Below are 26,297 nucleotides of genomic sequence, written 5' to 3' on the forward strand. Positions count from 1 at the left end.
CATAGCAACAGTATTCAATATCTTGTAATGAACTATAATGGAAATGAATAAAATAGAATATAGATATACACATGCTCAGATGTTCTGTCGTGTGTGACTCTCTGCAACCCCATGGACTTTAGCATGCTAGGCTAAGACAAGAATATTGAAGTGGGGTGTCATTTCCTCCTCTAGAGAATCTTCCCTACCCAGGAAAGAAACCTGTGTCTCTTGCTTAGCAGACATATTCTTTACCACCTGCAAAGCCCAGATAAATACATAGACACCTGTATGATTGAATCACGTTGCTGTATACCTGAAATTAACAGACTATTGTAAATCAATTATCCTTCAATAAAACAAACAAACAAACAAAAGAAGTCACTGCCTTAGTAAGATACATCAGGTAGGGCCACAGGTGAGTTGATGTGGAGGAGAGGTCCAGAGACCACCAGCAGGGGAAGACTCTTCTTGCTGGGAAATCACAGCCTGGGGAGGGCGATAGAGGAGCCCCGGCTCCTTCTGGATCCCAACAATCCTAACTCTCTGACTTTATCCCACTTTCACGCCATTTTATACCGGGCCTTTAATTGCTAGTTCACCTGACTTCCTTTATTCTGCCTCCAGGGTCATCTTTAGTCCAAAGGAAGTGCTTTCTGATGGGAGGGGAGTTTGGGGGAAAATGGATGCATGTGTGTGTATGGCTGAGTTGCTCTGCAGTTCACCAGAAACTATCACAACATTTTTAATCGGCTATACTCCAACACAAAGTAAAAAGTTCTTAGTATGAAAAAAAAACTCGCTTCTCCCCGCCTCTCATTCTCTAGTGCCCCCTCCTCCCTTAATTTGGGCTTCAGGCCCCATCATTCTCTCTCCTCATCCATCACCTACATCCATCCCTTCCCTGCTGTGCTCAACCACAGAAATGCCAAATTCCTAACCCCCAGCTTCATTAATGTGGTCTCCCTCTCTTTCCCTCTAACAAGGTACCTCTGCACGTTAGCCCCTCACGTGTCCCTGGACCCCACACTGCTCTGGGGATGGCTAAATCAGGTCCTCCTGCAGACTCTCATAGATCTGGGTGAGCTCCTCCAACTTCCTCTGCAACTCCCACGCCTGCTGCCTCAGGCTTTCAGCTGCTACTGTTTTGGCACCATCGTGCAAGTGCTTTGACTCCTTCACCAGGAAGCCCACATCCACCAGAAGAAAGATCCCTGCAGTGGCCAAGCCCGCAATCCGGGCTCCTTTGGTTATTGTTAAAGCTGTGGCTTTGAAACCTCCCTCTATGTGCTGGATGGCTGGGACTGAGATCCTCGCAGGGCTCATGTAGATGTGTGCATTGGGTGCAGACTCAGGGTTGGCTTTGCCTGTCTCCATGGCATGGATGTTCATTTCAATGCATTGCACAGCTTCTGTGACTTTCTCTGCTGTGTCAACAATGTGGGGTTTGCTCTTGAGTACCTCTAGGAGAACCTTCCATTTCTTGACAACACTTGACTTCATGTGACTGGCTTCAGTTTCTGCTGATGACCTGTTCACATGTTCGATGATAGTGGTGGACACACCGGTCACAGCTGCTGCTGCTCCCAGCCCTATCCCAGTGGCCAAGAGCACCACACTGGCCCCCGCTGTCACGGGTGCCAGAGCAAGGCCAACAATAGTCAGAATACTAGACACAGCACCGGTGCTGTAGCCCACCACGTTGGAGATGGTACATCCCTTATGCACCTTGTCAACCTTGTCTGCGAGCGCGTGGAACTTGCCTATGAACTCCTCCAGCTGCCGTTTCACCCGAGGAAACTTAATCAGAAACCTCCTCCTGTCCAGCTGCTCTTTGGTGAGTCTTTCCTGGTCCTCCTCAACCAAGGCTCTGTTCAATTCCTTCAGATATTTGTGTAGATCCTTGGTGTCTTTCCTGTAATAATGAAGGTCAAGAGGTTAGAAAGGCAGTTTGCTTGTCTGTAAAATTGACTTCATAATATATATTATGCATAAATACAGATATGTTACAATCAATTAGAAAAGAATTTTATAAATGTAAATTTTTCTCTTTCAATATTAAACACGTTTCCTACTTTATAGATGCTCCATTTTGACATAGCTAAATTTGGAATAGGTAAAGAAAAGTCAACTTAGGATACTGGCAACTTAAGAGAGGTATTTGAGAGAAATCCCAGGTGGTCCAGAGGTTACAACTCTGCACTCCCACTGCTGGCCTTGACTCAATCCCTGGTTGGGGAATGAGGATCCCCAGGCCATATGGCTCAGCCAGAGAAAAGGTATGTGGTAAAGATGTCTCACAGTTGGGTCAACACTCTCACTTCGAAAGAGTCTTTGGAGTGGGAACTCCACAGATAAACAAAGACATGTAGCACTGGTTGAGAAAACCTTCATTCAAGGGCCTCAGTGTGTAGTGAGAAGTCTCCCTGCTCTTTGCCCTTGGCTACTGGGAAGTGGTCCCTAAGCCCCTAGAATTCCAGCTGATAGGCATGTCCTTGCCTGCCTGGGCCTTTGGCCACTGATCAGCCTGACAAGGTGACGAGTGACCCAGGGTCTCTGGGTCTCATGGTGTCAGTTCTGCCATCTGGGAGAGCTGGACACCATGGCACGAGTCTGACCTCCAGGAGGGGCTGGAAATGACAGGTCAGGGTAATCTGGCTTTTAAGCAAGGTGAGTGTCCCTGATGGGCAGTACTCTGTGCATCGTGTCACACACCGAATCCAGGTCAGTACGTGTCCTGAGGACAATGGGAGCTTCGTCTGTGAAACCTGCCCAGACTCTGCCCTGTGACTGGTAGGAACTTTTCTCCTTCCCTGTAGTAAACTGTAGCTGGGATCATGAAGCTTTCAGTGAGTCCTGTCCATTCTATAGGGAATTCTTGAACCTGAGAGTTGTTTTGGGGATCCCCTAAATTTGCCACTGAAGTCAAAGTAAGGCCAGTCCTGGGCACTGTGCCCTTACACTTTGCAGATTGGCTGTCTCTATGATTTAGAATTTTTTAAACCCCAAAAGTCCGAGCTCGAAGGCACCTTATAATCATTTGGTCTGCCATCTGCTGTCTTCTAAGCATTGTGCCCTTGACCTTCTCAGCAGAAGGTCACGGGGTCTACCCACTACCCCAGTTGACAGGGAAGCAGGAGATGTGCTATGAGTCCTGGTTTCCCTTGGACTCTCCAGCTCACCTCACTGAAACGTCACCCAGCACCCTCAATGGCTCAGGGGTCACCAACCTAACTCACAATTTACCTGGCGACAGCTTCACCTGCCTGCAGCCCAGGCCATGTGCAACTTTGTGGAACCTCTAAAGATACAAGGGCCTTGAGGAAATATCCTTGAACGCCTGAGCCTGAGGAGACCGGCACTTGCACAGCTGGTGGAGGAAGCATTTCCTCTTGTTTGGGGATGTGTGAGGCTCCTCAGAATCCCTCAAATGACACACAGTCGCAGCCACTCATTGTGACTCTGGAGGGCTCCCTGAGCCACACGGCCTTCCCACTGTCAGGGGGACTCCACGTAGACTAAAAGAGGGTCCCAGATGGAATGAGAACCCAGGTCCAAGGCAGGGTGTGCAGACAGGGTCACCCAGGGCCCTCTAGCCCAGCATGAGGGGATCCCATCAGAGAGGGAAGAAATGTCCCACCCTCTATTAAGAGGACCTCTGCTAGGGTCACAGTCCCTTTGGTTCTGTGTCCTTAAGGCCCACTCTCCTCACTCTAGTCCTGGTCCTGCTGCCCAAGTCTACCTCACAGTCCTCCAACAAGGACCCTCTGCTTCACCCTGACCCCTGGGTCTGACCCTGGTGCAGGTCTCCCTGGTCCTTTGGTCAAGATGATTGCTCTTGGTTCCCCACCTCTGACCCTGCAGTTCACTCTGAGGCCATCACCATAATCCATCAGACTGAATTGCTCTTCCCATTGGACACAGGACAGATCTGATATTCAAAGTCTTAAGCCCTGTAAGGCACAGGAGTTGGGCAGGGCTAGATCCAGGATACCACCAGCTCCTCCAGTTCCTCTCTAGCCTAGGTCTGCAGGATCTAGCAAGCAGGATCCTGCAGAGTTGGTACAGTTCCTAACATGGGGAATAGAGAGACTGTAGGCAGAAGCCAGGGACACAGATGATGGTGTCAGGATTTTCTAACTTGTCCCAAAGAACATTCTGCTTGGTTCTCATCACCAGAAAGAAGACCCTTGGGCCTGTCTCATCCCAATAAGTTTTTCAAGTGTTAATATTGACTGATTCCTTACTTTGTCATTATGGGAAGCACTTTACATCCATGATCTCAGTGTCCTCACAATAAAAATGAAAAGATGAAGAAACTAAAGCAGACAGTAGCTCAGTAATTTGTCCAAGGTCACATAACCTGCGCCTTCCTTGCAGGTTTCAGCTCTTCTCAGCCCAGGATCATTCACGCTCAGCAAATGACATGGAGGAAGCATTCCTGATGGGATCTTGAGAAGGAACACCCTTGACCCCAACAATCGGGTCCTGCCTGGAGGAGGTGTGCCTGCCAGGAGGAAGCTAGCCTGGTACTGGGGGATGTGGGTGACCTTCCTGGTGCACGTGGGCAGGTTACCTGGACAAACTGGCCTCAGTCTTAATTCTCTCCAGGAATTCATTCAGCAGGAGGAGCAGTTCCTTTCTGCCCAGTATGTCCCAGAGACATTCAACAACCTCCTCAAAAAAGATCTCAATATCTAGATGAAAGAAAAGGGAATAAGATTAGAAGAATTTGTGGTGGAACATAAACGTTATTGAGTATAAAGTAGTTAAAATTCATCTTGCTGAGCAGCAGTCACCTGGGGTGCTCTTGGTGAGGTCACCAGGGTTATGGATGGACTGTCCCGCCACCCCCAATTTGTGTTGAAGAGTTAGTCCCCGGGTGACATTTTTTAAGATAGGGCTTGTAAGGAGGTTAGGTGAAATGAGGTCCTACATGGGATTCCCAGGTAAATTGAGGTCATAGGTGTATTCCCAGGGTGTTCTAGTGGGAAAGAACCTGCCCGCCAATGTGGGAGATCTAAGAGATGCAGGTTTGATCCCTGAGCCAGGAAGATCCCTTGAAAGAGGGCATGACAAGCCACTCCATTATTCTTGTTTGGAGAATCCCATGGATAGAGAGGCTGCCAGGCTACAGTCCATGTGGTTGCAAAGTGTTGGACATGACTGAACAACTGAACACACACACACACAAAGAGAAGAAAGAGCAAGTGTGATCTGTTAGTTACCACTTCCAGAATAGACTGGCAGCACCCTATGAATGAATGCTTCCATGTTTGGGCAGTGAAGCAATTGAATACTCATGTAAAATGGGATAAAGAATGTAATGACTATAAATAGCCTGAGATCATTGCAGGGTAAGACTACTCCCAATGATTATCAAAATCCCTGTGTGATTTCAGAGATCTGGAGGTTATGAAATTGTAGGTAAGATATTGGTGGCCAGGCTATATATATGCGTGTGGGCTGGGACTTGATATAAAATGTGTTTCTTGGTAAATCCACACAAAGAGGCATTCTTCTTATTTCACAGAAGAAGATCATGAAACTCAGACAGGAGTATGGACAGCCAAAGGCCACAGAGCTGAAAGCTCTGAGGTTGAATCCAAGGTCAATTGTCAGACATTTCTTGGACATGACTTTGAATCCTCCTTACATTTAAAACTCCTGTGATTTGTTCATTCCACTCTATAGTACACAATGTGGGTTCTTTGCAACTCAGTTTTGGTGGTGAGCATGCAGTAGCATATATAGAAGTAGAAATATAATGTTGTAGACACGAAACTTAGAAAACATTACAAACTCATGTTACCTAATTTTAAAAAAGACTTTAGGACCACATGCCATTGAGTAAAACTACCATGTGAGAGGATTCCTGCTTCTGACCACAGACTCTAGGATGGGCAGGGGAGGGGATCAAACAGGTGGAGGAGATGTAGAGCCAGTGTGATCCCCATCACCCCTCCCCTGCAAGTAGGAGGCGGCAAAGGCCAGACTAGGATTCAGTGCAGGGTCCACTGACCCTTGCAGAGCAGCTGGGCAGGGGGCTGGGCAAGAGCCGGAGGAAACAGCTTCTGTGGTGACGCCCCAGGGTGTGGGAGCAGCAGGAGGTTTGAGCCAAGGCAGAGAGCAGGAGAACCTCCAGTGATGCTGGAGGCCCTCCTCTCCCAGGCCTGCCTGGCCTTGGGGACACCCATCTGCTGTCCATGCTCCACATGTTCTCTCCCGGCCTCTGTTCTGAGTCACTTGCTGGGTGCTGGGAGAGGCAGGAAGTCAGCACCTTGGTCATGGATCATGAGGAGTGGGTCGGGAAGGAGTCTGTGGGGGGACCCTGGGATGAGGGGAATCTCCTGGTCTCTCTTGGAAGCTCAAGGATGCTTATCCATTCTCTTCATGGTTCTTGATTCCTCTGGACTTTAACTCAGCCTGGAAATACCACCCTCAATTCTGGGTCACCAGTAGGAACCTTCCAGAGAAGAGGCAGCTGACTACCTGAGCAGTGTTTCAAGTTTTCTGAGCTCATGTTGGCAGCAGGGGCTCTCAGAGACCTCCCATCAGCTCCTTGTCTGCGTCAGGCTGGAAGGAGGTGTGACCTCACCCCTGGGGAAGAGAAAACAGACTGTGAGCTCCACTGTGAGGGTGCAGTGGCTTCAGGGAGCAGTGAGGGCCAAGTTCTCTGGTGGGTTCTGCTCAGTCAGTCACCAGGTCCTCCAGGGACTTAGCCCAGTGTGGTTCTCTGTCTCCTCGGCTCTGCTGGATGATAGTTCAGCAAAGTCACTCACCTCCTGCAGCCCCTTCCAAGCCAAGTCAGAGTCCTGCTCTCCTGTTGGGGCAAAAGGAGAAGATACTCAGACAGGAGACAGCCATCTGTGAAGTTACAGGAACAATCAAACCAGAGAGTAGAAGAACAGATAGGAGGTGATACTCTGGAAATGAAGTGAGGTTGGGACACCTGTGTTTCCAAATTGGTAATGACTAATATTAATGATAGTATTGATCCAGTGTCTTTGACATGCTGGCTCCTGAAAGTCATGTAAACTTAGCTCAGTTCAAGTTTTCACGCTGGTGCCAGAGTCTGGACTGGAACCCGAGTCTTACTGATGATAATCACACATTTGTGATGACTATGCTCTACTGCCTATAATATACAAAAATATTTATTTGTGGATATATGTTAATTGGTAAATGACTCTTTTCATCCCAAAATGATGAGCTCCCTGTGCTCAAGTCTCTCCTTGATAAAGTTCCTGGTGATACAACTCCCAGAGTCAAGGTCCTCCTTGCTTGTGCAAGAGCCTTTTTTCCCACAAGGGCCTCGAGTCCCACCAGCCCTGCCCCAATTCCTGTCTCCCTGCTCTCAGTGACTGAGAACACCTGCAGGTGTTCTGTCCTCCTTGTTTTCCCCTCCTGATTATTGGACTTGATGTAGTTTCTAATCCTTTATGTAAATAATAGTGCAAAGAATATTCTCCTTGTATATAACTTCATCTACATCTGAGACTGTATCCTTAAGCTATATCTAGAAGTAGAATTAAGATCAGATGGCATCAACACCTAAATATTTCCATACTTAGAGCCACAATGTTTTGCAAAAAATTATAGCAATTTATGTTCACACTTTTAATATATGAGGGTGTCTATCCTTTCAGATATACCCATTCTCCGTGGTCTTTCTTTAAGAATAGGTCATATCTTTATCATTAAACAATTTATTTTGGGTCTGCATGTGATTATCTTGCAATGGGAGATGAGGGAGGAAAGCAAGTGTTGATGATGTGTAGCTACTGTATTTAAGAAAGCCAAAGAGCATCTGTCAACCACTCCTCCTGAGACTTGACTGAAATGATGGTAAAGGTATATATTGGTATAGTACCAACATCTACTAATAAGACTGCGTGGTTTCTGTAGTATAGTGGTTATCACATTCACCTAACACGCCAAAGGTCCCCGGTTCACAATCAAGTGGAAACAACTTCACCTGGGCTTCCCTTGTGGCTCAGTGGGTAAAGAATCCACCTGCAATTCAGGAGACGTGGGTTCGATCCCTGGGTTGGGAAGATCCCTTCTAGAAGGGGACAGATACCCACTCCAGTATTCTGGCCTGGAGAATTCCATGGACTGTGTAATCAAAGTGATCACAAAGAGTCGGACATGACTGACCAACTTTCACTTTCACTGATAAGAGCAACTTGTGTTTGTGATCGTTGCTCTGCATTGGTATCGGCTCTGAAACTTTACCAATGGTACCTCATATGTCATTCCGTTAGCTTTTTAGATGTGTACCATTGTATCCTCATTTACAAATAAGGAAGCTGACATAGGTGTTACCTGACTTACCTAAGTTCAGAAGTCTTGCCCTTGGTACACTGGTTTGACCCCACTCACTGGGTCAAGAACCCATAGCGTGCCTCTCCTCCCTCTGCTGCTAATAAAAACAAGCATGGGAGCAACAGAAGACCAGAGTCTTTAACAAATATTTGAAGACTCACTGGATGGAGAAGTGATAGCTGAATAAAGAGGAGTGCAGTAGAGGGAGAGAAACAGGGAGCATGTTCACAGGAGAGAAGAATGGTCTGCTGGGCAGAGCCCCAGAGAGGGAGCAAGATGAGAGGGAGGCCAGGGGGAGAGCAGGGGACAAGCTCACCAGCCCCACATCCCATCCCATATTCACAGCAGCCTTCACTCTTCACCAGACTTTTAGAAGGTTACTTGAGAATGAGATGCGGGAAAAAAAATTAGATTACGTCTCTGTTTAATTATGGAGGAAGGTAAAGGATACCCATGAGAGAGACAGACATGGGATCCAGGAATCAGGAACATCAACCCAGTGGGAAGGGAATTCAAGGATTCCAGCTGGGTGCCCAGCAGATCTAGAGAGAAACCAGTCCAGAATGGGATAAGAAGTCCAGAGTGTGGGGATAGGGGGCTTGGTATCCCATGAGGCACAGTTGGAGAGAAATGGAGGAAATGTTGAAGAGAAACGGTGCAAGGGGTGAAGATGAGGACAGTGAGAAATATCAGGAAAAACTAAAGTGCAGGAGGAGATGGGGATGACAGAGGATGAGATGGTTGGATGGCAGCACCGACTCAATGGACATGAGTTTGGGTAGGCTCTGGGAGTTGGTTATGGACAGGGATTCCTGCTGTGCTGCAGTTCATGGGGTCGCAAAGAGCAGGACACGACTGACCGGCTACACTGAACTGAACTGAACTGCTGAGAAGCATGTGCAGCTATATGGTGCAAGTTAGCTCTTAAAAAATGTATTACAATATCACAAAAAATGTAAACTCTTTTGTTTGATTTTTTAAAAGAAAGTCTAAAGTAAATCTATCTATGTCCAAGTCCCTGGGAGACTGTTTCAAAACTGAAGTAATATTAACATATATAATATGATATAACTCTCAAGTGTATAATATAGTGATTCAGCAATCTTAGTTATATTTCATTTAATGTCATTATAAAATAATATTTATCTTTTAAAATGAAACAGAGTATTTAAATATGTGAAATAAATGTACTTGTTAATTTAAAATTCGAAATACACTTCTAGAAGTTGGGAGCCAAAGCACTGAAGGGAGGAGGAGGATTAATATCTCAGTTTACAAAGCTGCGAATCAAGAAATAGTAGGTCGAGTCGAGAGCATAAGAAACAAAGATGTAAGTAAAGTGCTTACAAGTACAAAGCTTCCTAACAGAGGATATACAATTAGTGGAATAATAATATGAGGAGAAGAAGGAAAAAAAAAAAAAAGAAGAAGGGGACGGGTATAATAGAAAGTATAAAAAGAAATGAAATCCTTATTTTTCTTAATAAGAAGCAAACAAATACTATCAAATTTAAGTCAAGAACAAGCAAAATGCAATACCTACTACTTATTAGCGATTGTGGTTGATGACTTCCCACTTTGCACCAGGCACCTTCCCAATTGCTTGGTATGAATTCACTTCCTTTTAGTTCTCACAATGATCCTATAAGAAAGGAAACTTACACTCAGAGAGGTTAAGTAATTTACTCAAGGCACATAGCTAGTCTAGAGCCAGAATCCAAATCCAGGCTCCTGTCACCTGTGCATACATTCTCACACTATTCCACCTCCCAAAGCAGCAATATCATTTAAAGAGATTGATTAACTATCCAAAGAAGAAGCTTTTCCTTGGAAGAAAAGAGCAGAACCCTGTGCACAAATTGATCTGTTTTAACCTTACGCCCTTAGGACTAGATTGTATTAACTCTAAGATAGCAGAAGTCACTTTATAGTAGTCAATAACTCACAAGATTGGTCTGATTTCTAGTGCCACCACCTTAAAGTTGATGGAAGCAGCTGAATTAAATGCCAACAAGAAGTGTGTGGCTCCTGCTGTGACAACTGTCAATGTAGGAGACATGTTTGTGTTGATGAAACTCATTCAGCCAGTTCAGTCACTCTGTTGTGTTTGACTCTTCGAGACCCCATGAATCATAGCACGCAAGGCCTCCCTGTCCATCACCAACTCCCAGAGTTTACTCAAACTCATGTCCATCAAGTCGGTGATACCATCCAGCCATCTCGTCCTCTGTCGTCCCCTTCTCCTCCCGCCCCCAATCCCTCCCAGCATCAGGGTCTTTTCCAATGAGTCAACTCTTCACATGAGGTGGCCAAAGTTTTGGAGTTTCACCTTCAGTGTCAGTCCTTCCAATGAACACCCAGGACTGATCTCCTTTAGGATGGACTGGTTGGATCTCCTTGCAGTCCAAGGGACTCTCAAGAGTCTTCTCCAACACCACAGTTCAAAAGCATCAATTTTTCAGTGCTCAGTTTTCTTCACAGTCCAACTCTCACATCCATACAAAACCTCTGGAAAAACCATAGCATTGACTAGACAGACCTCTGTTGGCAAAGTAATGTCTCTGCTTTTTAATATGCTGTCTAGGTTGGTCATAACTTTCCTTCCAAGGAATAAACATCCTTTAATTTCAAGGCTGCAATCAACATCTGCAATGATTTTGGAGCCCAAAAGTATAACGTGGTTCTCTAGTAAAGTAGGCATGAAAACAGAGCTAAACCAGAATAATGAGAGTGAACATACTTGGCTGAAATGCATGAGTGAGCTGTAAACAGATATTGTCCAGCAGCATCTTTCCCACTGACATGTGAACCCTTGGGCTTCCATCTCCTCAAAGGAAGGAAGACCCCTTACCGGGGAGGTGAATCCCACGGGCCGACATCTCTGCTCTTGCAAAGGCACGATGCTCTTGAAGGTGATCAGAGAAGTGGTCATAAGGGGGCATCCACAAATAATAAAAATAATAAAAGATAATGATTGCTATGAATATGTTTCATTGAGACAGGCTGAGTGTGTGAAAGGATATGAGTTCATGATAATATTCAAATGAGAGGACTTTAGAAAAGTGTGGTCAAAAAGAGAGACAAAAGCTTTAAAAGGAATGCTAGTGGTTATGCAGGAGACGCAAGATGGAAGAGATATGGGATCGATCCCTGGGAAGGGAGGATCCCCTGGAGGAAGAAATGGTTGCCCACTCCAGGACTCTTGCTGGGAAACCCATGGATAGAGGAGCTGGGAGGGCTGCAGGCCATGAGGCTGCGAAGAGCTGGACACACCTGAGCGGGTACCTTTCTTTAGTTTCTATGGTGCAAAGAAGAGTGAATGTGATGGAAATATTCTGTGTTAATTGAATTTAATAATAAGAGGAGTCTTGATGCCTATGGGTATATTCCTTTCTGTTTATTTACATGAATGTTTATAAAGGATTGAGAAAGAAAGAACCCCTGACATCCCGAGGCTGACCTGGTGTCACACCAGGGCGATGCTCTTCTCCTGTTGGATGTAAAGGCTCTCACAGAACTCCAGCCTCACACAGGGTCACCCTGAGAGCAGGAGTGAGGAGCCAGCAAACACCCATCACTGCGTCCTCACCCACACCTCGCCCCCTCCCTTGGCTGAAAAACACGACTGTTCCTTCTTTACCCATTACACCTTATCCTCGCTCTGGTCTCCCCTCTCCACTGATGGAGTTACTGAGACCCCATGGTAGTGCTGCCCCCCATTCTCTGCAGCACCCAATCTAGAGCAACCCCATTTCCTTAGAGCTCCCCCCAAATCCCCTTACCTAAGCTCCACTCCTAGAATCTTTCTTTCTACCCTTTCCTCTGCGATGCCCACAGCTCTCCCTCGGGAAGAGTTACCATCAGCTTGTCTTAGGGAGGGTGCCTGGTGGGAGAGGCTGGCAGCATTGTCATTTGGATGGGAGAGAATTCACAAAGGCCGGCCCTCCTACAAGAGGATGGGAGAGGAGAGCTGGCTGGCCCCCTGCCTCCTTCTCTGCCTTGAGAAGCTGCAGGACCCCAGGAGCCAGATCAGCCTATTGAAATCATTAAACATGAGAAGAGAGTCAAGTCAGAAAGAGAGAGGTGGGCTCGGGCAGAAGGGCCGACTCCTGGGTGACGACAAACAATTGTAAATGCATTGAACACTTGACTCATCCTTCTGTCCTTCCCTCCCATTCTTGGCCTGGTCTGACCCTTGTCTGGGGCCTCAGCTGGGTGTGGACTTGGTCAGTGCTTCCTCAGCTGGATTCCTATGCAGGGCTTCCTCCTCTGTTAGCCTCTGATTGGTCCCTTTCTGGAAGGACTGTTGGTGGGAGAGGGGAGGACCCCGGAGAAGCCTGTCCCTGCCCAGCTGCATGACCAGTCATGCATCCCTCCCCTCCTCATAGGCAGACAGATTCTCCCCAACCATCTCCCTCATGTGCCTGCAGCCATGCTCCCTGGGAAGGGAAAGGGGTGTTAAGAAAGTCCCTAGCCCAGCACCCAGACCCTCCCGACTACCCCAGCTCCTGTCTTCCTCATACTCTCTGTCTCCACAGGGCCTGCTGCAGGAGACTGACAACTCACTTGGCACAGGCTGCCCCTGCCCATGAAACGTGTTTCCCCACTGGCCTCACTATGTGACAGGTTACTTGACCCTGGAGGCCCAGCTCCAAGCCTCCCTCTGCCACATTCCCCCAGTTCCTCTCCAGCTCCTCTTGAAGGTCACACATTCCTGATCATGGTTCTCTTTTTGCTCAGTTCCTCCAGGTCTGAGAACCCTACCCACATTATCAGGGGCCCTGTCTGTTCTCTGCTGGTCCTCCTGTCCAGGCTCTCTGGGCACCCTCCGCCCTCCTGGGCACAGCCTGGCCAAAATATGAGGGCTGGGACACTTTCTGGGGACATGAAACCAGCAACTTCTCGATGACACAGCACAATCCCAGGTCCCTATGAAAGTTAAAAAGAGAGGGAGAATAGAAGGGGGAGAAAGAGGAAGAGAATGGAGAAGTGGTGGAGAAGAAACTAAAGGTCCTAATCAGTCAATCATTCAAAAGGATCCAGTGTAAACCAGAGAGAAAAAACTGAAGGACTGAAGGAGGCATTAACAGTAACACTGATTTGAGGAAACCGTTCTAAATACACACATTCCACAAGATGTAAAGGAAATTCTGACCTAATGGACTCTTGGAAATTATAATTGCCAACGATCCTGTAAACCAGGTCAGAAAAAACATCTGCACCCACAGGGACAATGGAAATCAGCTTTTAAAACCTTAGTAAGAGAATAGAACAATCAATTCCCCAGGAGGTAGTTTGCCCAGGGTCACACAGCTCTCTGTGGGCAGAGAGGAGGCCAAGACCAGGCCTTTGGACATGGGTACGAGGGAGGGGTGCGAATGTGGGTTTTTTTTTTTTTTTCATTTATTTTTATTAGTTGGAGGCGAATTACTTTACAATATTGTAGTGGTTTTTGTCATACATTGACATGAATCAGTCATGGATTTACATGTATTCCCCATCCCGATCCCCCCTCCCACCTCCCTCCCCACTCCATCCCTCTGGGTCTTCCCAGTGCACCAGGCCCAAGCACTTGTCTCATGTATCCAACCTGGGCTGGTGATCTGTTTCACCCTAGATAATATACATGTTTCAATGCTGTTCTCTCGAAACATCCCACCCTCACCTTCTCCAGGAACGTGGTTTTAATAACCCAACGTTTCTAGGGTTGTCTCTGCCGGTAAAAAACATAGATCTAAGCTCATGCCCCTCCTGTTATACTGATGTCTGTAGAGTGTGGCATTCTATCTTAATATTGCCACACCGGGTTTGCATGTGGAGCTTGTGCAGTGAGCCCTTCTCACTTCTTCCAGCAGGGCCATCTTCCCCACAGGACCTCCCATCACCCACATCCTGAGCAGAGGGCCCGGCAAACACAGGAAGCCAACGCCCTTCGACTCCCCTCTTGGTTTCATGTCTCTCTCCAGGCCGCAGTCTCCCCCAGGGCCTGGCACTGAGCCTCCACTCAGAGGCAGGTTTTTTCAACAAACCCTGATTCCTTGTAACTGAAAAAAATCCCCTTTCCCCATCAGCACCAGCCTAGTACCCTGGGGGCAGCTTCAAGGTGGCCAGGTCATAGGATGGGAGGCTCTGACTCCCCTGTCCTCCTCCATCTGCTCTGCTTCCTCCAGTTTCCCAAAGTACTGACAACACCCAACGCCCACCTTCCCCCTGGGCTCACTGCTCACGTCTCGGGGGTCCACATCCTGAGCTGAGCCCACCAGGATGGGTGCCGCCCTCCCTCTGCTCTGTTCAGGGGCCCTCGGCTGGGAGGAAGCCCTCAGACACACCTGCCTCCACCTCCAGGCTCTGCCCCTGCTTCACCTGCTGCCGTGGCCATGAGCTCACCTCTTGGAGCTTCCAGTTCCCTTCTGTCAACTAGTGACAATTATCCTTTCTTCAGACAGTAGTCCTGAGGATGGGAAGATGGGATGGGCGTGGTCTTACCCACCTGCTTACTCAGGAAACTTCCTCTGTCCGAGTGTGAGCAAGATCCAGTTTTTCACATCTGTGCAGATTCAGCCACCAGCTGTGCATTTCTGCAATGACCACATACACCCTCTGGGCCCAGATATACTCTGGGAAGCAAAACTGAAAGCAAAGCTCTCACTTCTGAGTGGTTCAAGTCAAACAAACACCCGGCCCACCAGGCCCCGCCCTGGGACTATTTCCACCTCCAGCTGACCCCCTTAGAGAAAGAAACCCAGTCCTGACATTCCACAACCTTCTTGACACAGTCCACTCCATCTCAGGCTCCATGAAGGAAGACCAGTCCCCAAGACGCCATGAGTCCCTCGGCAAATCACTGCCCACCCATTTCCATCTTCTCACCCCTCCAACCCCACACTCGCCAGCCTGCCTGCCTCATTCACCTTTGTGCCTCCAGCATGCGGTGCAGTCCTAGAGCAGACCAGTTGCTCAGTGCATACCTGTCATTCTCTGCTGCTGAGGGCCACGTCAGGTGGCTTCTAGGATTTGCTCACACTTCTGGCTTCTTCTGCCAAGGATACCTGCTGCATCCAACTGGGAGAAATGCTTTCTGCAAAGCCCAAATCTGGCGTCACCTCCTCTAGAAGCCCTCCATGACCTCACCTGTAGACACATGATTTGCTGTTCTGCTCCCAGGGTACCTGGATGAAGGGCTTAAGGCCATCCCTCTGCAACTCTATCCATGCCCTTCCCCATCCCTTCTGATCAGACCCCTCTAGACTTAGCTCTGCTGGCAGGGACGGAACTAGTGCCTTTAGCCCACATGAGGAGGGCCGGCCTTGGGGGTCACTGCCATTACGTGGATGCAGAAGTTCATGGGAAGGGCTGAGAGCACGCTGCCCTTTTCTACCTCGGCTTATCTCCAGCTGACAACAGATTTTCTTCTCTACAAATGGAGGACTTTTTCAGAAAACCAGTGCCCTGGCGCCTCAGAGATGTCTACAATGGAGAGCTGGCCCTGCCCCTTGTTTGGCTCCTGAGCAAAGAGCCTCTGTGAACGGGGGGCTGATCGTGTGCCCGGCGCTGGGCTCGCCCCGTCCACGCCTTTCCTGTTGAACTCTCACACCAGCTGTAGGAGTGGGCTTCGTTTCACAGATGAAGAAATGGAGAATCAAGTTCCCAAGTCTGAGAGTCCTGCAGCTGGACTGCTGGTGAACTTCTCGGGTTGCCTCAAGCAGAAGTGACTGCAGTGGACCTGGATGGCCCATAGAGGCCCACCTGCCCTTCCCTCAGGGCTGCTTCAACCCAGGAAGTGTCCCTGGGCCATTATGGTCCCCACCATCCAGGATTGAGGGAGTGACAGAGGTTATCCATGAGGAGAGCCAACCATAATTTGGTCTTAAAGCCAACTGTTATGTATCTGCTGTGTTTTGCAGGTAAGGGAGCTGAAAGGAGGGGACAGGTGGGCGCTTTGTTCCAGCAACTCAGGGACTTGTGTTTGGTGGGAGAGTGTCAGCAGCTCACATCCTGCAAACATTCACTTGACACCCTGTTCCCAGGGCTCAGGACTCAGGCCAGGGCAGACGCCCCAGAGCCCAGACACAGAGGAGTCAGGGGTACACGGGCAGCTGCCCAGCCCCCTGACCTGCGCAAGTTCGCCCCACCACCACAGGAGCCACTGGGATTCCAGGGCACCTCCGCCCTGGGCTCGGGGTCCTCTGGGGACAGCCGGCTCTGGGTGTCACCCCTACAGAAGGGACACAGGGAGGAACAGCGGGAGGCAGGCGTTTTTCCTGCAGGGAAGATCTGAGCACAGTCACCCCTCCCGCCTGCTCACTTTAAGCCTCCGGCAGAAACCCAGGAAGCAGTGGGGCGGGAAAAGCCATGTGGCCTCCCTGGGGTACACCTGCCTGCGTGAGGGTGCCCAGGCCCCCCTTTCTCAGTGCCTCCACCACAGGACGGCTGGGGTCCAGAGCCAGTGGTGGGCGTCCCGGGACTCACTTCCCAGGCGGGTAGCCCCTGCATCAGGCCTGGAAGCAGATGATGGCGTCTGTGATCTTCAGGTCCCGCTCCTCCTCCAGGTGGGCTAGCACGGCTCCCAAAGAGGACCTTGCTCTGTCCAATGAGATACAGGTTGCTCTTGAGCTTCAGGGCCTTGATCTAGAAGAGGAGAGCTGGCCGCTGACCACATGCCACCCCAGCCACTACGGGGTCCTAGAGAAAGGCCAAGGACCTGGATAGGTCTTAATGCTCTGCGGACAGACATCTCCTGGTGCAGGGAAAGTGGGGTGGAGGAACGCCAGGAAGGGGGCAGGTGGGGGCCAGCAAGATCCAGGTAAGGAGTCAGACTTGTAGAGAAACACAGAACCTGGGCCCTGAAGGGATCTTACCTGCTGGCATCTCTGTCCTCATGCATTTCTAACAAAGGTGGCGGTGGACATCGGGGCTTCGGTAGCATTACTCTAGGTAATTAGAGAAAGTGTTTCTTTAAACAGGTAGTTTAAAGTCAAAAGGGGCTTCGACATACTTAGGAACCTAAGGAGTGAAGCAGGGGAAGCCAAGAAAGTGGGACCAGGTGCAGATGGCGCACAAGGTCTGCAAGTGGCTTGGGAGCAGCCTTATGACAGGACGAGTCTCTCATCTATAGCTGTAATTTAAAAGGAGGCTGGGTCCAGACTAGGTGTAACCCAGCATCCCAGTGTAACCAACTGTTAGACACTCTGTGCAGGCAACACAATTTGCCGAGAGGAACCAGCTTTCGTGTAAGCCAGGACCTCCACAGGCTCAGGACACCCCTGTTCAATTAGGTCCAAGCCCTGGGATCCAGCCAATGGAGGTTGTGTGCCAGGTGGTGTGAAGTCAGCTCTGCCACTTGCTGGCCATGACTTTGGCAGTAACAAAGCCAACAGTACCTACAGGTGTGGCCCTCACCCAGGGGGCTGTCCCACACTCCCTACAATTCCCAAACCCTCACCCACAGGTATCCAGGGATGTCTGGAAAAGACAGCCCCAGAGGCTTGGGAGGAGGGAAGGGGTTCCATGGAGAGAAGCTCATGTCAAAGATTTTGAAGCCAGCTATGTCCACGATCCTGATGAAATAGATGCCCTGGTTCTTGGTCTTGTCCAGAGCCTTTGATGCATAGGACCAGCCAGAGGAACAAGTGCTCATAGGTGGCCGTGGCCAAGGCCTCGGTGGCAAAGTCAGCTTGCAGGGACAAACAGGATGGGTGGTTGTGTCGGGGCCTCGGGTCAAACAGAGGGAGCCTTGAAGCGCTTATTCCCTTTACCCCAACGATGTCATCTGCAGGGCCCACCCCCAGAAAAACAGCCTCAAAGATGAGGAGAAAACTTCATACACAAATATGTTCACTGCAATGTTATTTAAAATGAAGGAAGTTGCAAGAGCCTAAACTTCCAACAATATGGGCAGAGAAAACTTAGACATTTGCAACGTGTTAATCATTCAGTTGTGTTCAAGTCTTCGTGAAGCCATGGACTGTAGCTTCCCTGACTCCTCTGTCCATGATGTTCTCCAGGCAAGAATACTGGAGTCGGTTGCCATTCCCTTCTCCAGGAAGTCTTCCCAACCCAGGGATATGAACTCGGGTCTCCCTCGTTGAGGGCAGATTCTTTAGGGTCTGGCCACCAGGCAAAGACATTTTTAAAATATAGGGATGAACTAAAGTATGTACAGAAGAAATGACAAGATTTTTGAGGTTTGCTTCAAAAAACATAGCTGCACTGTAGGGAGCTGTCCAGTAATCTTACTGGGGGAATTATTTTACATTTCTAGATTTTACCCCATTTCCTGAATCTGAACTGTTAGTTGTTGTGTTTTCATAATGAAATATATAGCTTCTTTAAGTATCAGGTTAAAGAATGGTTGGTCATAGCACGTCTGCTGTCTTTCAAAAACAATGCCCCTATATTTGGAGGGAGGGCTCTGACCAGATTCAGCGATGATCACCAGTGTGAGGTCTAGGACAGCACCCTTTGGAAAAGAACAAGTTAATATGATGTTTCAGACATTGTTGAGAGATTGGCGCAGGATCTTAAAGATGCCCAGCACCGGGGCATGAGAGACACATGACACTGTCAGCAGAGGCTCCGCCCGGAGGCGCGCAGGCCCTGGGGGGTGGGCGCATGGGTACAGCACACCTCCCTGCCCGTCTCGCCACGAGGGACAGGACAGCAGGTGGGGACTGACAGCTGCAAGGTCTGGGCTCCTGGGGGGTGGGTACACTGCCCCCGGGCCAGGATGAGCTGAGCTACAGAAACACCACAGGCTTGCTTCACTTCCTCCTGGAACAGGACACCCTGCCTTCTCCCGACCAATCAACCCAACATGGATCAGGGGGGAGGCTCAAGGCACCCAGAGGGCTCACCCAGGATGGCCCTTCCCAGGCAGGGGCCTCAGCCACTCCCTTGGTCCCTGGGCCCAGCTTCCTCCTGCTCTCCATTGGGGTGATATCGCCTGCTCTCAGAGGGGCAGTGAGGACCTGATGAGGACTCACGTGTCGGTGCTGAGCAGCGATGGGCCCACCCAGGATCCGCAGGGGTGAATTTCCCCGCAGCAAAGAGGAACAGATAGGGGGATCCCAGTGATGACTGGTATCAGGGGAGTAATTTTCCTGGAGGCCGGGGTCTCTAACGTTGTTGCCTCCTTGTTGCCTGCACATATATGATATACATGCAGAATACTGAGAAAGGAGCCAAATGGAGCAGGAGATACACTAGCATTGAACTGGGGCCCTTCACCCCTGACATCACTGCAAGATGCAGCAGGTGCCTATGATTCATGTCTCTGTCCAGCTGGGGAAGTGGGCGGTGCACTTACTGTCGTGTGTTGGGTGGTTGGACCCAAAACAGCGTGAGGAGAGTCATTCCCGTTTGTCTGGGAAGACGGTAAGTGTGTTTCCAAGAAGCACTAAATCTGGAGCCTCTCTACCTGAGACTTTCCCCCAGTGTTTGGGTCCCTGTTACTCATTCATCTTTCTTATCCTTCAGCCTGAACTATTAGTCCAAGGATACAGTACCCAGGCCCAAGTTATTCTGTCTCCTGGGACCTTGACACTGAGATTCCAGGTGTTTGGCCCTAAGCCCCTGCTCACGGGACCTCAGGGGCCAGACTGTGGGATCCTGGAGGGGGACCTGTCCTGCTTCCTGTCCTCCCTGAGCTGTGCACGTTGGGGACGTCTTTCTGTTCTCTGACCTGGGCTTCTTCCCTCCCAGCGCACGCTCTTCTGCGCTCACTCAGCCAGACTCAGTCTCTGTGCTCTCAACCACAGGGCTCTCACCTGACACGCGTCACCATGGAGTTGCATCAGCCGCACAGTGAGCTCAATGGGGTCCAGCTCTAGGGGCTCCGGGGCGATGGGGGGGACACTGAGTGGCTCTGTATCCGGTGCCTGAAACCTGCCCAGAAAAGGCTATGCAGGATGGGAATTCTCCAGGAACTGAGGAAGAACTGATGAAGGAATGAACTCACATTTCTGAAGGTCAGGCAGGTGATGACCATGACTGCTGACGTCTTCAAGAAGGAATGAGAGGAGCGGTTGGAGCCTCAGGAAACAGGGCTGTGGGGGAGCCAGAGGCACTGAGGGAAGTCTTCCGAGGAAGGTTTGGACAAAAGTGGGGATAAGGTGCTGCAGCACGTGGGGAGGAACTTTGGAGGCGTCCTGGGATCATTTCCAGGTCCCGGGTCTCTGGCTTCCTGCCCTGGGCTCCAGGCGTGGCAGCCTGTGTGGTGCTCACATGCTCCACACATGGAAACACAGAGAGTCGGCGCCCCGTGGAGCAGGCCCGTGGGCGTGAGAGCAACACCCAGATGCTCCCCTCTCCTCCCTGGAGAGGAGGAGCCTGAGTCATCCCATGAAGGCTCCTCAGAAGGTCCAGGCATGTGCAATCCCAGATGGGTGACCAGATCAGAACATGGCCTTGGATGGACTTTCCCTCCTTCCTGCCCACTTTCCCCAGCCTCTCAGTCCTGCTCCCGGGGATGGAGTGAGCCTGGCATCCAGTTCTGCCCTTGCGTGAACCGGAGGTTCCAGCAGGCTAGGCTGCAGGGAGGCTTTGAGCGTCTGTGCTCAGAGTCATGGGCCGCCGTGCAGGAGGGGAAGAAGGCAGGGCTAAGGCCAATATTCCAAAGAGTCATTCTAGTCCCATGTGGGGAATAGACAGGTGAGGCAGGGCAGTGCCCCAAGGTCAACACAAAAAGACTGTTCTGGATGTTCCTGCAGGAGTCCTGTGGATTCATGAAGGCAGCCTGGGTGAGGTGTGTGCTGTCTCTTTCTGCCCCTCTGTTTATCGCTGACCCTCTCTCACACTGCACACAAGCCCTCTGTTCTCAATCACCCTTGGGTGCCCGTGTCCATCCTTGTCCCCAGGGCTGGAAGAGGATTATCCCCATGCTCAGCCTAAGTAGATGACATGGGCTCCCCTGTGCGCCCCCCAAGGACTGCAGGGCTCCAGGGTCTGAGGGAAATGATTGGATGGGAGCCCAACAGGCAGGCAGGAGGAGCCATGGAGGAAGTGGTCCCAGAGATCCTGGGAGACAGGCTCTTGGGGAAGAAGGTCAGGCATCTGGAGCCCAGGTAAACCCATCAGTCAACGCAAGGCAGCCTCAGTGAATCAGCTCATATTTATTGAACCAGAGTGTAGAGAACACAAGGTGAAGAGAACCAGAGCAACCTGAAATATCTTCTCCAGCCTCACCCCCAGCTGAAGAAGACAGCGAGGGTCAGAGAGTCGTGTCTGTTGGCCCCAGGCTGTTTCATCTCCTCACACACCGCAAAGTTCCTTGGCCTGTTTCTGCCTCCTTGTTTCATCCTTCTTTCTCTCTTTCTTTTTTAATCAACCTCTGTTCCTACTCCACATTTGGATTTTCATGGAAACGTCAGCAGTCTCTCAGTCACTCTGGACCCAAGAGCACCTGGCGACTTGTCACCTGTTCCATCCACTGTGTTGTCATCACCACTGCTCTCACCAGCATCATCACCATCCTTGTCATCAAGAGTCACTGTTTATAAAAGCCAGGACATGGAAGCAACCTAGACGCCCATCAGCAGACGAGTGGATGAGGAAGCTATGGTACAAATATACAATGGGATATTACTCAGCCATTAAAAAGAATACATTTGAATCAGTTTTAATGAGATGGATGAAACTGGAGCCCACTATGAAGAGTGCAGTAAGCCAGAAAGGTAAACAGCAATACAGTATACTATCTCATACCTATGCAATTTAGAAAGATGGTAACAATAACCCTATAGGCAAGACAGAAAAAGAGACACAGATATATAGAACAGACTTTTCGACTCTATTAGACGACGAGAGTGGGCTGATCTGAGAGAACAACATCGAAACATGTATATTATCAAGTGTGAAACAGATGGCCAGTCCAGGTTGGATGCATGAGACAAGTGCTCAGGGTTGGTGCACTGGGAAGACCCAGAAGGATGGGATGGGGGGGAGGTGGGAGGGGGTTCAGGATGGGGAACACATGTAAATCCATGGCAGATTCATGTCAAAGTATGGCAAAAACCACTACAATATTGTAATGTAATTAGCCTCTAACTAAAAAAAATAAAGGAAAAAAGAAGTTAAGCTATTCATTTGGGGTAAGCACTTCATCAATATGCTAACAAAATGATATTTTCAGATACCCATTGGTGGTGGGTATAAATCAGATACCCCTGATTTATAGTTAATAAAATTGATATTAGATATTTTAGTTTGTATAAGTTGGAAGAATACTAATTATCATCCAAGTATTGAATTTTCAAACAATCTTAAGTCATAGAACTCCTCTTGAAAGAAGGGCATACTTGAAATCACCAAAAATAAATAAATAAATAAATAAATAAAAAGAAGTCACTTCTGGAAGATCTACATAGACAATCCTTCATGAAGATGTACAGATGGCCAACAGGTACATGAAAACATACTCAACATCACTAATTATTAGAGAAGTGCAAGTCAAACTACAATAAGTTAGCTCCCCTACAGCATCAGAGGGGCCATCCTCTACATCTACAATGCTCTGAGGCTGTGGAGAAAAGGGAACCCTCCTCCACTGTTGGTGGGAATGTAAATTGGTGCAGCCGCCATAGAACACTACATGGAGTTTTCTTAAACAACTAAAAATAGAGCTACCGTATGATTTAGCAATCCCGCTTCTGGGCATACATCTAGAAAAAATTAAAGCTCTAATTTGAAAAGATACATGTATCCTGATGTTCATAGCAGTACTATTCATAAGGGCCAAGACATTATATTAACCTAAATGTCTGTTGACAGATTAATGAATAAAGCAAATGTAGTACATGTATACATACCATGGAATACTACTCAGCCATAAAGAATAATGAAATAATATTATCTGTAACAATATGTATGGATCTAGAGATTACTATCCTGAGTGAAGTAAGTCAGACAAAAACAACTATGTGATATTAACTTATATGTGGAATCCAGAAAATAATACAAGTGAACCAATGAATAGAAACAGACTCATAGACACAGAAAAGGAAATTTTTACCAAAGCTTTGGGGGGACAGATAAATTAGGTGATGGGATTAACAGATACACACCAGATAAACAAGGGCCTGCCTACTGTAGTAGCATAGGAACAGTATTCAATATCTTGTAATGAACTATAATGGAAATGAATAAAATAGAATATAGATATACACATGCTCAGATGTTCTGTCGTGTGTGACTCTCTGTATCCCCATGGACTGTAGCATGCCAGACTCCACTGTCTATGGGATTTCCCAGACAGGAATGTTGGAGTGGGGTGTCATTTCCTTCTCCAGGGACTCTTCCGTATCCAGGAATGAAACCTGTGTCTCTTGCTTAGCAGACACAGTCTTTATCACTAGCGCCACCTGGGAAGCCCAGATAAATAGATAGATACCTGTATAACTGAATCACTTTGCTGTGTACCTAAAATTAACAGAATATTGTAAATCAATTATCCTTCCATAAAACAAACAAACAAAAAAAGGGGCCAAGTCCTCTCTACTGTCCTCTACTGACTGTTAAACTTTAGGTTGTTTCTAATTCTTTATGTAAACAATAGTGTAAGCAACACTCTTCTTATATAAAACTTTGCTTGTATTTTTTTTCTATGTCAGATTTTATTATTCCCAAATTAAATGACAGGGAACATGCTTCCTCAAGAGCAATTAGGTCCTTGTTTCATCTGCTTTGATCTCTAATTTTCTTCAGACTCTTTTCTAGAAAGTTCCATGTGTGTATAATTGGATATGGGGTTTAATTTTCACCACTCTCTCAGAGCTTTGTACCTTCATCTTGCTTGATGGGAGGAAAACCCAACTATCTCACAGGTCCCAGAGAGGGAAATGAGGCTCTCAAGGAAAAATGACCCAGATGGAGATGGGAGAGACAACAGGGCCGCTAAACCAACAAGAAACAGGAGTCAGGAAAAAAATTAACAGAAAATGTATTTAAAAACAGATTTGTCCAGTTAGCATTTCAAATGAAATATCCAACAGTTAACTCCAACCCTTTGTATTGTGTTTATGCTCCTGGGGTTATCTTGAAGCTGTAATTCTTGAAACTCTGGTGGTAGCACTAGACATAAATTTCCTAAGAGAGAGGTATTATTAAATCTTTTGGTGGTCATTTTTTTCTCAACACAAATGGACAAATTCTTAAGCTCTGTTACCCATTTAGGCTTCCCTGGGGCTCAGTCAGAAAAGAATCCACCTGCAATGCAGGAGACCTGGGTTTGATCCCTGGTTTGGATCATGGTAACCCACTCCAGTATTCTTGCTTGCCGAACCCCCACGGACAGAGGAGACCAGTGGGATGCAGTCCGTGGGGTCTCAAAGAGTGGGACCCTGTCTCTTCTCTGCTACTCCTCCTGTCCAGGACTGGCAGGGCACCTCCTACCCTCCTGGATACAGCCTGGCTAAAATATGAGGTGTGGGGACCCCTTATGGGGACATGAAACAACCAGTTTCTCAAAGACACAGCACAATCCCTGTTTTACCTGCAGTGCAGTAATTCCATCTGTTTTCCTGGTCTGTCTGGATGAAAAGCTCTTTCTGACAGACAGTATTATCAGATTTCTGAGTGTATTTCCTTAGGCATCCCCTGCTTTCCAAAAGATTAGCCTCTGCCAATAAACTGTGATGTGAGACCTAGATTGTCTATGCTCTATGCCATTTTGATTTGCAAAATTTTCATAGGAACCCTGTACTTTCTGGTGGCAGAAACACCTTATTTCCTCATGTCTCCTTACTCCAGCTATGATATTATTACATGAGGAAAGGAAGAGAGAATTGTGGAAAAGCATGGGACTTATCTAAAATTTGATACATGCCTTACCCTTGATTCAGACATTCCAAAGCCTGGGACAGGCTTCTCCAGAGTCCTCCTGTTTCCCAGAAACAGCCTTTCCAGGAAGCGGCCTATCAGAGAGTAACAGAGGAGAACGCCCCATACTGTAATCCAGGGCCAAGCGTGGCTGTGGGGCCCAGCTCCCTCCAGCCTCTCGCTCCCTGTTCCCTAACTGCTGCTGCGGACTTCGGGGGGAGAGAGTGCAGTCATACCCAGACTGCCGTGAGGCTGCTTTGAAGACCCAAGAAAGGGTGTGCTCCTTTTTGACTGAGCGCTGGAGTGGCTTGCCTTGTCCTTCATCAGGGGATCTTCCCGACCCAGGGATTGAACTCACGTCTCTCATATCTCCTGCATTCGCAGGTGGGTTCTTTACCACAAGCGCCACCTGGGAAGACCTTGACTGAGAAAACCACCCATTAAATACGTCCCGCTTGAAAGAGAAGAAGGAGAAAAGGAGAAAGAAGAAGGAGGAGGAGGAAGAGGAAGAAAGAAAAAACTTCTAATCAATCCATCAGTGAGTCCCAAAGAGATCCAAATGTAAGCCAGAAAGAGAACACTATAATGGCCCTAGGAAAAAAATGTTCAAAATAAGATTGATTTGAGGAAACCTTTCTAGTCAAGACATAAATCCCATAAGCCATAAAGAAAAGGCTGATTTATTGTCCTCTAAATATTAAAACATGCAAAGCATACCATAAGCCAGGTCAGATTCCAAGGAGAGACCAGCCGATACTTTGCAATACCTAGGGTCAACAAGGTGAAAATCCACAAGAGAGAGCCTAAAATCCACAGAAAAGGACTGAAACCAGTTTTTAAAAATTGAGTAACAGGGACTTCCGTGGTGGTTCAGTGGTTAAATCGCCTTGCAATGTAGGGCACGTGGGTTTGCCCTCTGGTCAAGGAACTAAGATCCCACATGCTATGGAGCAACTCACCCCATTTGCTTCAACTAGACCTGACACACTCAAATTTTTTAAAAAAGTATATATATATTAAAAATTTGAGTAAGAAGCTGAGGAAACAATTCCCGGGGAGGGGACTTGCCCAGGGTCACACAGTTCTCCATGGGCAGACTTTCTGACATGCATATGTGAGGGGGGAACATGGTTTTTGTAACCCCAAAGTTTCCAGCATTGTCTCTGCCTGTAAAACAC

General features: G+C 48.3%; 1 protein-coding gene and 1 long non-coding RNA gene across 4 annotated transcripts in view; both read right to left on the bottom strand.

Annotated features, from left to right (window-relative positions):
- LOC136170705 (uncharacterized) overlaps positions 1-26,297 on the bottom strand; it is a 57,839-nt gene that overhangs the window by 7,564 nt on the left and 23,978 nt on the right. The gene's annotated exons all lie outside the window — the stretch shown is intronic.
- LOC136170611 (apolipoprotein L3-like) lies at positions 965-14,913 on the bottom strand. 3 transcript variants are annotated; one of them, XM_065938962.1, is made up of 6 exons: positions 14,798-14,913; positions 9,851-9,949; positions 6,762-6,802; positions 6,472-6,579; positions 4,556-4,676; positions 965-1,894 (listed from the first exon to the last, which is right to left on the bottom strand). In XM_065938962.1, exons 4-6 carry the CDS (start codon positions 6,500-6,502, stop codon positions 1,024-1,026), a joined length of 1,023 nt encoding a protein of 340 aa, XP_065795034.1. In that variant the 5' UTR covers positions 6,503-6,579; positions 6,762-6,802; positions 9,851-9,949; positions 14,798-14,913; the 3' UTR covers positions 965-1,023. The 3 variants fall into 3 exon arrangements, with proteins under 3 accessions (XP_065795034.1, XP_065795043.1, XP_065795050.1); XM_065938971.1 differs by having other exon boundaries at positions 9,847-9,949; XM_065938978.1 differs by lacking the exon at positions 6,762-6,802.

This window comes from Muntiacus reevesi, chromosome 1 (assembly GCF_963930625.1).
Source record: "Muntiacus reevesi chromosome 1, mMunRee1.1, whole genome shotgun sequence".
In the NCBI taxonomy this organism is placed as follows: Eukaryota; Metazoa; Chordata; class Mammalia; order Artiodactyla; family Cervidae; genus Muntiacus; species Muntiacus reevesi.